General features: G+C 41.9%; 2 protein-coding genes across 2 annotated transcripts; one reads left to right on the top strand and one right to left on the bottom strand.

Moving 5' to 3' along the window:
- The first annotated feature begins 4,160 nt into the window (after window positions 1-4,160).
- LOC120281928 (mannose-specific lectin 2-like) lies at window positions 4,161-10,345 on the top strand. The gene is made up of 2 exons (XM_039288620.1): window positions 4,161-4,217; window positions 9,185-10,345. Exon 2 carries the CDS (start codon window positions 9,873-9,875, stop codon window positions 10,341-10,343), a length of 471 nt encoding a protein of 156 aa, XP_039144554.1. The 5' UTR covers window positions 4,161-4,217; window positions 9,185-9,872; the 3' UTR covers window positions 10,344-10,345.
- A 1,148-nt stretch (window positions 10,346-11,493) lies between these two features.
- On the bottom strand, window positions 11,494-12,715 carry LOC120282378. Its single transcript, XM_039289184.1, has 3 exons — window positions 12,675-12,715; window positions 12,497-12,601; window positions 11,494-11,782 (listed from the first exon to the last, which is right to left on the bottom strand). The coding sequence occupies exons 1-3, from the start codon at window positions 12,678-12,680 to the stop codon at window positions 11,591-11,593; spliced, it is 303 nt and encodes a 100-aa protein (XP_039145118.1). The 5' UTR covers window positions 12,681-12,715; the 3' UTR covers window positions 11,494-11,590.
- Between the last annotated feature and the right edge of the window lie 1,070 nt (window positions 12,716-13,785).

Raw genomic sequence — 13,785 nt, 5'->3', positions numbered from 1 at the left:
CTCAGTGTGAAGTTTGTGCAATTGGGAAGCAAGCAAGGAAGGCATTTCCCGCAGTGAAGACAAGGAGAACCTCAGCCTGTTTGCAGCTTGTTCACATGGATTTGTGCGGCCCCATGAGTGTAGAATCTCTGGGAGGTAACAAGTTTTTCTTTTTACTTGTAGATGATTTTAGTAGGAAATGCTGGGTATATTTCTTGAAGACAAAAGGTGAGGCTTTTGAGCACTTTCGGAAGTTCCATGCGCTGGTCGAGAGGGAAACAGGAAGGAAGCTCAAGGTGCTAAGAAGCGATCGGGGGGGAGAATTCACGTCGCAAGCCTTCAATGGATACTGTGAGGAGCTCGGCATTAGAAGGGAGTTCTCAGCGCCCTACACACCACAACAAAACGGTGTGGTGGAGCGCAAGAACAGAACGGTCGTTGAGATGGCAAGGTGCTTACTCAAATGTGGTGGCCTCCCGGCTGCTCAAGTGGGCAGTCGCTACGTCGGTATACTCGATCAACCAGGCGCCAACACAAGCAATGGGTGACAAAACTCCTTATGAATTGTGGCATGGAGAAAAACCAAATGTAAGCCATCTAAAAGTCTTTGGTTGTATTGCTTTCGTTCTCACCCCTTCACGAAGCTGCAAAAATTGGATGAGAAGGCTGAGAAGCGGTGTTTGTGGGCTATTGTCCAGAATCTAAAGCTTACAAAGTCTACAACCCCCTGACATCCAAGGTTACTATTAGTCGAGATGTAACATTCCATGAGAGTTCTCGATGGGTGTGGGATTCAAACAATTGTGGACCCGTTATGACCATTGAAGATCCAGAAGACAAAGAGAGTGAAGACACAGGCAATGAAGGTGGTGGAGAGGCACAAGGAGGAGCAACATCTAGTGGAGGTCTTTCAAGTACCAGTGAAAGGATAACAAATTCTATTTCACCAGAAGAGTCCACAGATAGTTCACCACCAAGGAGAATGAGGTCCCTAACAGATATCTATAACAATTGCAACTTCGCTCTCCATGTGACTGAACCTCATAATTATAGGGAAGCAACAAGGCATCGGGAGTGGCGAGGAGGCCATGGATGCGAGCTGGCGACCATTCGAGAATAACAATACGTGGGACCTGACTGAGCTCCCAGTTGGGAAGAAGGCAGTTGGACTGAAATGGGTGTACAAGGTCAAATACAATTCTAATGGTGAAGTACTGAGACACAAAGCGAGGTTCGTGGCCAAGGGATACGTCCAGCAGCACGGTCTAGACTACGAGGAGGTCTTCTCACGGTTGCAAGACTTGAGGCAGTAAGACTTATCCTTGTTCTGCCGCTCCAAAACACGACGACCAAAGTGTACCCGCTTTGATGTTAAATCAACATTTCTCAATGGAGAAATTGCTGAGAAGGTCTACGTTGTACAACCTGAAGGATATTCAATTGAAGGGAAAGAACACATGGTGTATCGATTGAGAAAAGCTCTCTACGGGCTTAAGCAAGCGCCGAGAGCATGGTATGGGAAGATCGATGCTCATTTCAAACAGCATGGGTATGAAAGAAATGAAACTGAGCATACATTGTACAAGAAGAAAGCACAGGATGGGAATTGTATACTGATCAGTCTCTATGTTGACGACATTGTGTATACAAGTGGGTCACAGGACCAGATCAATCAATTCAGAGAAGAAATGATGAAAACATTCGACATGTCTGATCTGGGTTTGATGAAGTTCTTTCTTGGTTTGGAAGTACATCAATTACCTGATGGGATCTTCATTACACAGAGAAGATATGTAGAGGATTTGCTAACCCAACTCAACATGAAGCAATGCAAGATAGCTGATACACAGTTGGGAGTTAATGACAAGCTATTTATTGCAGAAGAAGGAGAGTACACTGATCCTAGAATATACAGGAGCCTAATTGGGAAGTTATTGTACATTGTGCACACTAGGCCAGACATTTGCTATTCTGTTAATCTTTTATCAAGGTTTATGGGCAAGCCTGCTAATGATCACCTAACAGCAGCAAAGAGAGTTGTCAGGTACCTTGCAGGGACATCAAATTATGGCTTGTTTTATCCTCAGGAGAATGATGGATGCTTGGAGGGCTTCACAGACAGTGATTGGGGAGGTTCCTTGAGTGACCGAAAGAGCACTTCTGGGATGTTCTTCAGATTGGGTTCAAGTGTAGTAGCCTGGGGATCTCGGAAGCAAGATGTCGTGGCATTATCCACAACAGAGGCGGAGTACATTGCTGCTACATCTGCAGCATGCCAGCTGATATGGCTCAGAAGAATTCTCAATGATTGTGAGAAAGATCCGTCTAAAACGAGTGTCCTGTGGTGCGATAATCAATCCACAATTGCTGTGGCGAAGAATCCGGCTCTTCACGGAAGGGCCAAGCACATTGATGTGCGGCTTCACTTCATTCGAAGCTTGGTAATGGAAGGGACGGATCACCCTCCAAAGACTCAGCAACACCAAGGACCGACTCATGGACATCTTCACAAAGCCCTTGCCGCCAGAGAAGCACAAGGAGATCCGAGCTCAAATGGGAGTTCGCACGCTTCAATCAAGGGGGAGTGTTAATGGTGATGGGTGATTGAAGGTGACTAGGGGCGCCGGCATGGAGCAGCAGGGACGACCGGCGACCATGCTTGGGATGGTGGTACGTGAATGTAACCATCGTCGAAGAATGGAGAATGAGATGGGGCAATCGTCATCGAGGGGTATGAAGGTAATTTCATATGGGTCGCTGGGGATTATAATATAGTATCTTAAGTTTAAGGATTCCGACCAATGGGGTTTGAGATATGTGTGTTGACCGCCAATAGGGTGGTGTTTAATGAGAGACTTTTTGGTTGAAGTGTGTGGTTGCTATTAATATGTAAAAAAAGGCATTTTTGAATGAAAAAGAAGAAGGTTAAGAGTCAGTAAAAACTATCATCTCTCTCTCAATCTGTGTGTATCTTTTTGGTCTCCAAACTCTTCTTTCTTCTTGTTCTTCTTTGCAGGACCCTTCAAGGTGGTGCTGGTGAGGCTTGCTACTCTCCAACAGTATCAACTCGATGTGAAAGCTGCCTTCTTGAATGGGGAGTTATTGGAAGAAGTTTATGTAAGCCAACCTGAAGGATTCATTGTTCATGGAGATGAAGACAAGGTTTATCGATTGAAGAAAGCCTTGTATGGTCTAAAACAAGCTCCAAGAGCCTGGTTTAGTAAAATTGATGAGCACTTCATACATATTGGATTTGAGAAATGTGATAGTGAACCAACACTATACAAGAGGAAGCATGGTGATGATTTAATGATAGCATGCTTGTACGTGGATGATATTGTATACACTGGATCATCACAAGCTCTTATAGATGAGTTTAAGTGTGAGATGATGAAGGCTTTCGAAATGACGGATCTCGGGTTGCTGCATTATTTCCTCGGTTTGGAAATCAAACAAGGAATACATGGTGTGTTTATCTCTCAACGTAAGTATGCCGAAGACTTGCTTAAGAGGTTCTGTATGCAAGGTTGTAAAAAGGCCATAACACCCATGAATACAAGTGAAAAGTTAGAAGCAAATGATGGTTCTGGTCATGCTGATGCAAAGAAGTACAGGAGCATGGTAGGAGGCTTGATTTATCTTGCACATACTCGACCCGATATTATGTTCTCTGTTGGAGTTCTTTCAAGGTTTATGAACTCTCCATCTAAACACCATCTTGGTGTTGCAAAGAGGGTCTTTAGGTATATAGCAGGAACCACAGAGTTTGGCTTGTTTTATAAACAAGTTTCAAGCTTCAAATTGCTTGGCTTCACGGATAGTGATTGGGGTGGATCGTTGGATGACAGAAGTGTTAGAGAATACTCAGAAACTTTTTATCAGAAGTCTCGAGGAGAAGATTGCTCAGGAGTCTCAAGGTTTTGGCTCAAATATTGAGCTTTGGTGCAAGCTGTTCACGTGCATGGAGTTGTATGAAATTGTGTGCTCAGATTGGACATGGGAAGCTAGTTGTTTCCTAGTGCATTATGTTATCCTAGCTAGCATTTGCTTTTTTTACTTTTTAGTTGTATGCGTTGTCATCTTCTGGTTGGGAGTGTGTTCTTTTGCTTTTTGCTTTTTCTCTTCTTATATGTAATGGTAGTGGAGTAAGAAAGGTCAACAAAAAGTTATTTTCATCGTGTTGAAGTTTGTTTTCTGGTTATCATCTTCTAAGAGCTGTGAGTGTAAACAAGTGTGAGGTTTGAGTGTCCGAATTTTTATCGGTGGTATCGTAGATACGGGATGGCCGATCGTAGCTCATCTTCACACAACTCACAAGCCAACGTTCCTATTTTTCAAAGGTGACAACTATAACTGCATGGAGTCTCATGATGAAAAACCATGTTCGGGATCAATGAAACTTTTGGAATGTGGTGGAGGACGGACTCAAAGAGGAAGAAGAGGAGAATAGGAACAATGATAGCATTGACAAGGATGCCAAAGCTCTATTCTTGATTCAGCAAGCCCTTGATGCGAGGATTCTCATCCGAATCTCCTCAGCTTCAACAGCAAAAGAGGCTTGGGAGATATTGAAGACAGAGTTTCAAGGAAACTCGATGTTATCTCGATGAAGGTACATGCACTACAAATGAATTTACTGAAATGAAGATAAAGCATGTCTGAAAATGTGCAAGACTACATCACCCGAGTCTTGGACATTGTCTACCGTGATTAGATTGCTTGAAGAGGAGGTACCGACAAGGTTGTTGTCTCCAAGATCCCTAAGAAGCCTTGCACCTAGGTTTAAGCATGTGGTCTCCCTCAATTATTGAAGCTAAAGGATCTTAAAAACACTATCGGTAGAAGTGTTGAGTGGTTCTCTCAAGACACATGAGTCCATGTTAGCTTTGACTCCGGATGATGAAGAGGAAAAAGCATTTCATGTCTGGTTCCAAAGTGAGGTGAACTCATTCAATGGAGGACGAGGACGCGGGAGCAGCCCTTCGGAGGGCTGTCGAGGGACGAGGAAGGACTGGAGGATGGCATGGAAGCTCAAGTGAAAGCTCAAATCAAGCACTTGATGACACTAGAAGATATAAGCAAGGAGTGCAATGCCATATATGTAAAAAGTACGGGCACATGAAGGCACAGTGCTGGTTTAGAAACAAGGGGGCGAATGTTGCAAGTGAAGAGGAAAAGACACCAGAAGAAGGCTCACTCTTTGTGATGAATGCCGGGCTTGGATGTGAAGAACAAACGGCGGCAATAATAGTCCGCTTCTCGACAGTACATTCAAATCACATGACCGGGAGATCGAGACCTTTTCAAACAACTTGATGATACACCTAAGCAAAAGGTTCGACTTGGAGATGGGAAGACTCTTGAAGTTGAGGGAATAGGTACCGTTTCTCTTCATGCAAGTTGTGGAAGAAAGAACGACATCAAAGGAGTGCGTTTGTGCCTCACCGGCACACAACCTTCTTAGCGTAGGGACAACCGATGTCCTCTCGGATATTCCGTGTTGTTTGAAGATGAAGAATGCATTATTAGAGACAAGAAGACCACCAAGGAGATTGCAAGGGTAAAAATGATCGCTGGGAGGCTTTTTCCATTTGATATGGAGGATGTTGGTGCGACTCAAGTGACTCAAGGGGTGATAGAGAAATCCAAGCTATGGCACAAGCGGTGTGGGCATATAAATTCAAATAGTCTCAAACAAATGGCTCAATGAGGGCACTTGTTGAAGACCTTCCTAATATATCACATGTTGAGGCATGTGAAGCGTGTGCACTAGGAAAAACAACACCGAATCGCATATCCAAAAACATGAGGCTAAGAGAGCACAACAACCACTTGAACTCGTGCATGGAGATCTCGTCGGACCCATGCAGGCACCTACACTTAGGGGTAATGTATATTTCTTCTTACTAACCGATGACAATACTCGCTTTCAGTTGGGTATATTTTATGCAAAACAAATCAGAAGCCTTGGAGCACTTCAAAGGATTCAAGCAACGTCTCGAGAAGCAGCTCGGACTTCCACTCAAGGCCTTTCGGAGTGACAGAGGTGGAGAGTTCGTGTCTCGAGAGTTTGATGGTTTTTGTAATGATCACGGGATCATGCGACAATTAACTGCTCCATACTCGCCTCAGCAGAACGGTGTTGCCGAGAGAAAAAACCGAATCACATGGGAGATGGCAAGGACCATGCTCATGGAGAAAAAGATGCCGGGTTGCTTTTATGGGGAGAAGCGAGAGCTCAGCTGTTCATATTCTCAACCCAGAGCTCCTACTATCGCACTAGAAAACCAAACACCATATGAAGTATTGTTTGGGAAGAAGCCAACCGTGAAACACTATCGGGTGTTCGGTTGTGTTGGGTTTATGTTAACACTCACTCATTCTCGTAGGGAAGTTTGACCCGAAATCAACCAAGTGCATTTTTCATTGGCTACTCGGAGGAGTCAAAAAGCCTCATGTAATGTTGGATCCTACCACTTGGAAAGTCTTCATCAGCCGTGATGTCTCATTCCATGAAGAAGCCATGTATGATTGGCCAGATGTTAACACATCCACTCAAAAACTAGTGTTCCTTGATAATGAGACTGATGACTTGACTTATCTACATCCATCCAACCACTCAAGTGACTCAACTTCTAGTTCACCGGAGTCATCACTCAATCAAAGCTCGGGATGAGACAACACCAGATGAGGTATAGATCCTTGGATGATATTTATACTTCATGCTCTTTTTGCTCTAAGTGTCACGGATCCATACACATACAATGAAGCCATGAAAAGCCAAGAATGGAGGGATGCCATGAGTGAAGAAATCAGCTCAATTTTAAAGAACAACACTTGGGAATTGGTTGCACCACCGGAGGGAGTCAAGCCGCTGGGTTTAAAGTGGATTTTCAAATCCAAATATAACCCGGATGGATCATCGAACAAGAGAAAGGCTCGAATAGTTGCCAAAGGTTATTCTCAACTAGAAGGAGTCGATTTCACTGAAAGTGTTCTCACCAGTAGCTCGCATGGAGACAATCCGATTGTTTCTTGCCGTTGGAGCTCAACAAAGGTGGCATGTGTATCAACTAGATATCAAATCGGCATTCCTAAACGGTGAGCTAAAGGAGGAGGTGTTTGTGACTCAACCTGAAGGATATGAAGTCGAAGGAAAGAAAAACTATGTTTATCGTTTGAGGAAGGCTCTCTATGGGCTTCGTCAAGCTCCGAGAGCCTGGTATTCCAAAATAGATGAGTTCTTCTTGCAGTTGGGCTTTGTGCGCAGTGAGAATGAACCAACTCTGTTGGGGGGACTTAATGCTTCACTTAAGACCCCTTTCGAAAGCACTAACACACCCGTAGATGTCCCAATAACCTGTCAAGGTTAGTCTCCAAAACACATGCAAAGATAGGACTATAATAGAGAAAGAAAGATAAACACACACAAACCACGATGATAGAATTACGTGGAGTTCAGCACTCTCGCCTTACGCTCTCACGTGGGTCGGGAATTGAAATCCACTATGAAGAATATCTCTGATGGCTTGAACAACTCTCAAACTCGTCTCAAGAAGAAAACAATAAGAAAATCCTGAGTTATATATACCTCATATCCAACTCGATGAGAGATAATCTTATTAGCATATATTATATGCTAATATATCCTTATATACTAACATAATAATATATGCTAATATATCCTTATATACTAACATAATAATATATATGCTAATATATCTATATAACATAAGTCAACATGTGACTAACACGCACATGCCCACAAAGCCACTCATAGTTATTTCTTATCATTGTTTCTCTTCACAAACTCTCTACAAAAAAATGAAAGGAACTAGTGATGTTCTACTCCTGTGCATGTACGTAGACGACATTGTCTACATGAGCTCTTCAGGTGAGATGTTAGCTGAATTCAAAAGTGCAATGCTGAGCACATTTGAAATGTCGGACCTTGGGTTACTTAATTATTTCCTTGGCTTAGAAGTCAAACAGCAAAAGGGGTCCATTTTCATCTCACAGAGAAGATATGCTGAAGGGTTGTTGAAGAAATATGGAATGCTTCATTGCAAGTCCATCTCTAACCCTATGAACACTAACGAGAAGTTGCGTCGAGATGATGGCTCAGGTATTGCGAATGCTCAACGTTATAGAAGTATGATTGGAGGTCTTCTATACTTGTCGCACACCCGACCTGACCTCACATATGTTGTAGGAGTTGTGTCCAGGTTCATGCAAAGCCCTACTATGCACCATCTAGGAGCGGTGAAGCGTATATTTCACTATGTCTCTGGAACGATGGGACATGGTTTGCTATATGAGTGTGTGAGTAACCCCAAGCTCACTGGCTTCACAGATAGTGATTGGAGTGGTTCGTCAGATGATCGAAAGAGCACAACTGGATGGGTATTTACTATGGGTTCAGCGGCTGTTTCCTGGTGCTCAAAGAAGCAAGACATCATAGCATTGTCAAGCACCGAAGCCGAGTACGTCTCAGCCACCTCCGCAGCTTGTCAAGGAGTATGGATGCGTCGGGTTCTCGGAGATATGAATCAAGCTCAAATAAGTCCAACCGTGATATATTGTGATAATCGTTCTGCCATTTCAATTGCTAAAAATCCAATCTTGCACGGAAGGACCAAACACATTGAAACAAGGTTCCATTTCATCCGTGGACTTGTGAACGACGGTTTAATTGAGTTGATCCATTGTCGAACAGAAGAACAAGCAGCTGATGTGTTTACAAAACCACTATCAACCCAAAAGCACGAGGACTTCAGGGGAGTGCTTGGTGTGAGGAGTTTCTGAGTATAAGGGGCATGTTAGAGAATACTCAGAAACTTTTTATCAGAAGTCTCGAGGAGAAGATTGCTCAGGAGTCTCAAGGTTTTGGCTCAAATATTGAGCTTTGGTGCAAGCTGTTCACGTGCATGGAGTTGTATGAAATTGTGTGCTCAGATTGGACATGGGAAGCTAGTTGTTTCCTAGTGCATTATGTTATCCTAGCTAGCATTTGCTTTTTTTTACTTTTTAGTTGTATGCGTTGTCATCTTCTGGTTGGGAGTGTGTTCTTTTGCTTTTTGCTTTTTCTCTTCTTATATGTAATGGTAGTGGAGTAAGAAAGGTCAACAAAAAGTTATTTTCATCATGTTGAAGTTTGTTTTCTGGTTATCATCTTCTAAGAGCTGTGAGTGTAAACAAGTGTGAGGTTTGAGTGTCTGAATTTTATCAAGTACTACTGGCAATGTTTTTAGCTTGGGTTCAGCAGTTATTACATGGTGTTCTCGGAAACAGGAGATCACGGCTCTCTCGACGACCGAAGCGGAGTATGTTGCAGCAACAAGTGCAGCTTGTCAAGCTGTTTGGCTTAGAAGATTGCTCTCTGATTTGGGGCAAGCACAGACTGATCCTACAAAGGTATATTGTGACAATAGATCAACCATTGCAATTGCAAAAAACCCAGTCCTACATGGGAGAATAAAGCATATAGAAATCAGATTTCACTTCATTAGAGATCTGATAGCAAAAGGCTTAATAGTTTTGAACTTCTGCAGCACTGAAGATCAAATGGCCGATATCTTCACGAAGGCGCTCTCAGTTCAGAAGCATTCTTATTTCAGAACAATGCTGGGCGTATGCAGCTTTAATTAAGGGAGAGTGTTGAGGTTTAAATAAAGCTAGTAATGTTGCAGTTATGCATGGGAGTTTGTGTTAATAAGCATGTGTTTTTTATATTTGAGTCTATGTCAATAAATTGGTCTCATAAGACTTAGTCTAGTACTGTTAGAGAAACTTGGTCAAACGTTGTTGGACTGTTGCCTTGTAATGCGTGTAAGCATCCCTTGTTTTGTGTGTGGACCGTTCCAAGATGAAAGCTATATGAAGGCATAGTAATCATGCAAATAATAAGAAGAATATTTGAACTCCAGAATCCTTTACTACTTCTCTCTCTACACTTCTCTCTAACAGTTGGTTGGACTTGGACGAAGACCACTGAGTCAGTGCTCTACTCCGGTGATGTAGCACCAATCGGAACCACGATCGTTAATGGGAACAATGAACTCACACTGCTGGACGACTGCAACCTGGTGCTCAACGGCGACGGAGCCACAAAATGGCAGACTGGTGTCACTGACAGAACCATGCATGACTGTTACGCTAACTTGGAAGCTAATGGTGAGTTGAGAGTGAAGCATTGGGGTGGTGATGTTCTCTGGACTAACAGAGTGGCTTCACCCAGCACGTATTCGGAGTTTGTTCTCGTGCTGCAAACCAACGCCATGCTCACTGTCTATGGCCCTGTAATCTGGTCTAATGTCATCTCCAGCGCTGTTTCCGGCAAGATTGACACGGTCACTGCCGACTAACTATGGGCTTTTAATGTGTCCAACAACCTCTGTATGCCGTGGCTACCAATTTTCTTTTAAGAAAATAAGGATGTTAAGAATGTTGGATTATTTTACTACCATATATGTGCGTCCATGGCGTCAACCGTCTTTTTTAAAGTACAAACTGCAAGAAATAAACAAGATGTATTTACCCACAACTCGTATATTTCAGGGTTTTTTTTTTATATGACTTAATAACACTAAAATTTACAACAAAATAAATTCTCTCAAAAACAAGCATTTCTTGACAATTTACATTATTTGACAAGCGTCCATTCCCTGATTTTTGGCCAGGTAATGCACAATGAACTGTGGTTTGAAAATTAAAGAGAAACAAATGCTGCTTTGGGAACACTGTTCACAAGCACCACAGTAACATAGTAATACATATTCATAATTGGAAAATTCTTGAGCATGCTTAATATAAACTGTCATTGATCTGATCCCGTAGTAGAAACACAGAGGATGAAGATTGAATGGAATCATAGGAAACTTACAGCTGAATGGAGACAAAACTTTCTTGCTTCATTTTCATAAGCTCGTTCTCTATATTTCGGAAAACTGGTCTATACCTGCACGAGGAAGACATGGTTTAGTCACCCATGACACAGCCTTTACTAACAATCAGACGACAGGTTCAGAGGATGATAAAAAGCATTACAGTCTCGCAAGGTTGTTATAAGATTGCACTGAACGTCTGAGTTCGGCTGTAAGTTTCATAACCTCCGCTGACAGTGTTTCCGCCCTACTCTGTTCTTTAGCAATCTGGCCCTACAAATGATCACCAGATAATATACAAGCATATGATCAGATAAATGTTGGATTCCATGCACAACTAAGCTTCAAATAGTACCAAACACCAAACTTTCCCTCCAAATAGCTCAGAAATATCATGCCAAAGTTTCTTTGAGACCTTTAGCAGAACTATAGATTGGCCACACAATACCATTCCACTTCAACATATATGTAGCTGTTTTTATTGGCATACACATTAATATTAGGTGGGTCAGAGATCACTCAAGTCCGCATATACGGCCATGAATAACAAACATATGACATCCGCACAACATTTCTACATACACTACCGATCAAATAAAAGGAAAGTTGGGAGCAAATAGAATATAATTTAATGCAGGAGAAGAAAAACAGAGTGCTGAAATTCATATAAATTAAACCAGCAATACGTTACGTTGAGAACAATTAGAATAAACTTTCAAGCTTCAGCTCTAAAAACTGACCTTGAGTAACTGATATTCAACTGCAGATGCAGGAGAGGTGGACATGTTCCCAACAATTTTCTCAGTATCAGGATATGAAGGGATATTTCCATCACTTGATTGCAATGGGTTAACTTGCTCTGATCTCATTTTATCAAGAAGGTGGCGAAGCTCTTCATTCTGCTTCAGGCAATCTTTCACCTGTCAATTTCAATATTAAAAACATCCAAGTGTTGATGAATACCTCCCATCTAGCCAACATTATTCCATTCTAAACCATAGCACCAAATTGAATGGCATTAATTCTTAGAACCAAATAAACTGAGGCCTTCTCCAAGCAAGCATGGGGCCAGAAGGTAAGGTGAAGTTTCAAGGTCCTTCATCACAAAGTAGTGGCAGAAAATTATTTTCATGGACAACCCACCCTAAGTTATGCTAACTGAATGAAAATTAAGATCATAAAGTGAGCCATGGCAGCAAGTAATTACATTATGTGATTATAGATTCATATAAGTGGACCAAATAAATAAATTTTGTTTTAAAAAAAACAGTATCCATAAATGTCCAGAAGACAACATAAAAGGGGTAAATAATACTTTTGCACATATATCAACCTCAAACACATTACAAAACAAAGAATGATGCATGCTTCTATGACTATTGTCTAAGGCACAATCGGTGAGAACTACCAAAGGCACTATTTGCAAACTACCTAATGATAAGTATAATTAACTACGTTTACCAAGTGAGCAAGGCTGTGATACCATAGCATAAGCTTTTGATATGGCATAAAGTAGATAAACCAGATAACAACAAAAAAAGAAAATGAAACGGTCAACAAGATATCGAAAAATGATCCCAAAACCAAAAGTAATTACTTCAAATCAAGCTATGCCAGCATGCCAAGTAGTGTACCTGATTTTCCCATTGCATGGCAGCAGACATGGCATCCTGATATGAAGTTGCCATATTGGAATTCTCTTCAAAGAGCCTTTCTATCTCTGATGATTGTGAGTCAATCTGCCATATATGAACCTGAGTAGTCCTGTCACCTCTTTTCTATTTTGCAACACATTGATGAAGGATAGCTTACCTCCATTAGTAATTTTTGTCAACTGTTTTCAAGTCTTTCAACCATCGCTGCCATATCATGTAACTGCTGGTCATATCTCTCCTTGTATTGCTGCAGAGGATGGCATAACAGTCCTGATATATCATACATTAATCTTTGAAGACCAAACTTGGAAGATTGAAGACTAAGTTTGGCAAGTTTCATGAAAACGCACAAGGACGTGCGCCCCTTGCGAGGGGACTGCGTGATGAGGACCTGAGGAGGTAGACTAGTTGCCGGCAATCGGGATCGGGAGATTTGGCTGCATCGACTCGGACTAAGCATGACCGAGAGGTTGATGGGTCTTGAGGTCGTCCATAGCGTAACCATAACTCGATCAAGTCGCTGATCGGTCATGTTGCAACTTATGTTACAACAGGAGTTGCAACAGCTAATTTCGGAAGGTTTTAAATTAGTAGCCGCGGAGATTCTAAAAGAGGTATGTGCTATACTTGGGACGTTCAGGCGTCTATATAAGCTACCTTGCTCGTAGATTGTATGAGTGACTCTTGACTGACTCTTGGAGGAGAGTGTGTGAGCACCAGACAATCTAGAGAGGGTAGTGATCTTTATTGTTGAGAGTGTGAGTAACAAGTGTTTGTACTCATCTATTTTTACCTCTTTTAGTGGATTGTTTATCTCCGAGCTTGTCCCCCAAACGTAGGCGAGTGGGCCTTGACCCAGGGTTACTCAACGTTGTGTGTCTCCTTGTGTTTGTTTGTGTGCTCTTTCTTTATTGGTTGTGTGAGACTTCTATGAGTGCTTAAGTGTTACCTAATACCCACAAACCACACCGGAGGAACTAATAATAACATTCAGAATAGGTTCATAAGAAGTATTAGATGACCTTTGGCTTTCAACAATTTACGGAATCAGATCTCAAGGTGTTTGTTCCCCGATCCGAAAAGAAGGTATAATTGTAACAAGCTATAGATGCACATGGAGCATCATATGGGCAACTACATAATTAATAGCAACTAACATGCCTTCAGAATGATGAATGTTTGTGTGTTTGATTAATATAGTTTTTTTTTTGTTGATTTAATTTGTTTCAATTGTGATTTTAAACCGTATTTGTGATGATTTTAGTAAA

This window comes from Dioscorea cayenensis, chromosome 18 (assembly GCF_009730915.1).
Source record: "Dioscorea cayenensis subsp. rotundata cultivar TDr96_F1 chromosome 18, TDr96_F1_v2_PseudoChromosome.rev07_lg8_w22 25.fasta, whole genome shotgun sequence".
NCBI lineage: Eukaryota > Viridiplantae > Streptophyta > Magnoliopsida > Dioscoreales > Dioscoreaceae > Dioscorea > Dioscorea cayenensis.
Note: the sequence above shows the minus strand (reverse complement) of the source record. Positions and strands in the feature narration are given on the sequence as shown.

What these genes read in the sequence shown, in the direction of transcription:
- LOC120281928 (XM_039288620.1), top strand. Translation starts at nt 9,873, where the DNA reads ATGCAAATAATAAGAAGAATATTTGAACTCCAGAATCCTTTACTACTT.
- LOC120282378 (XM_039289184.1), bottom strand. An exon ending in CCATGCAATGGGAAAATCAG is followed by an intron (nt 11,783 to 12,496) that starts GTACACTACTTG and finishes TGAAATTGACAG; the next exon opens with GTGAAAGATTGCCTGAAGCA.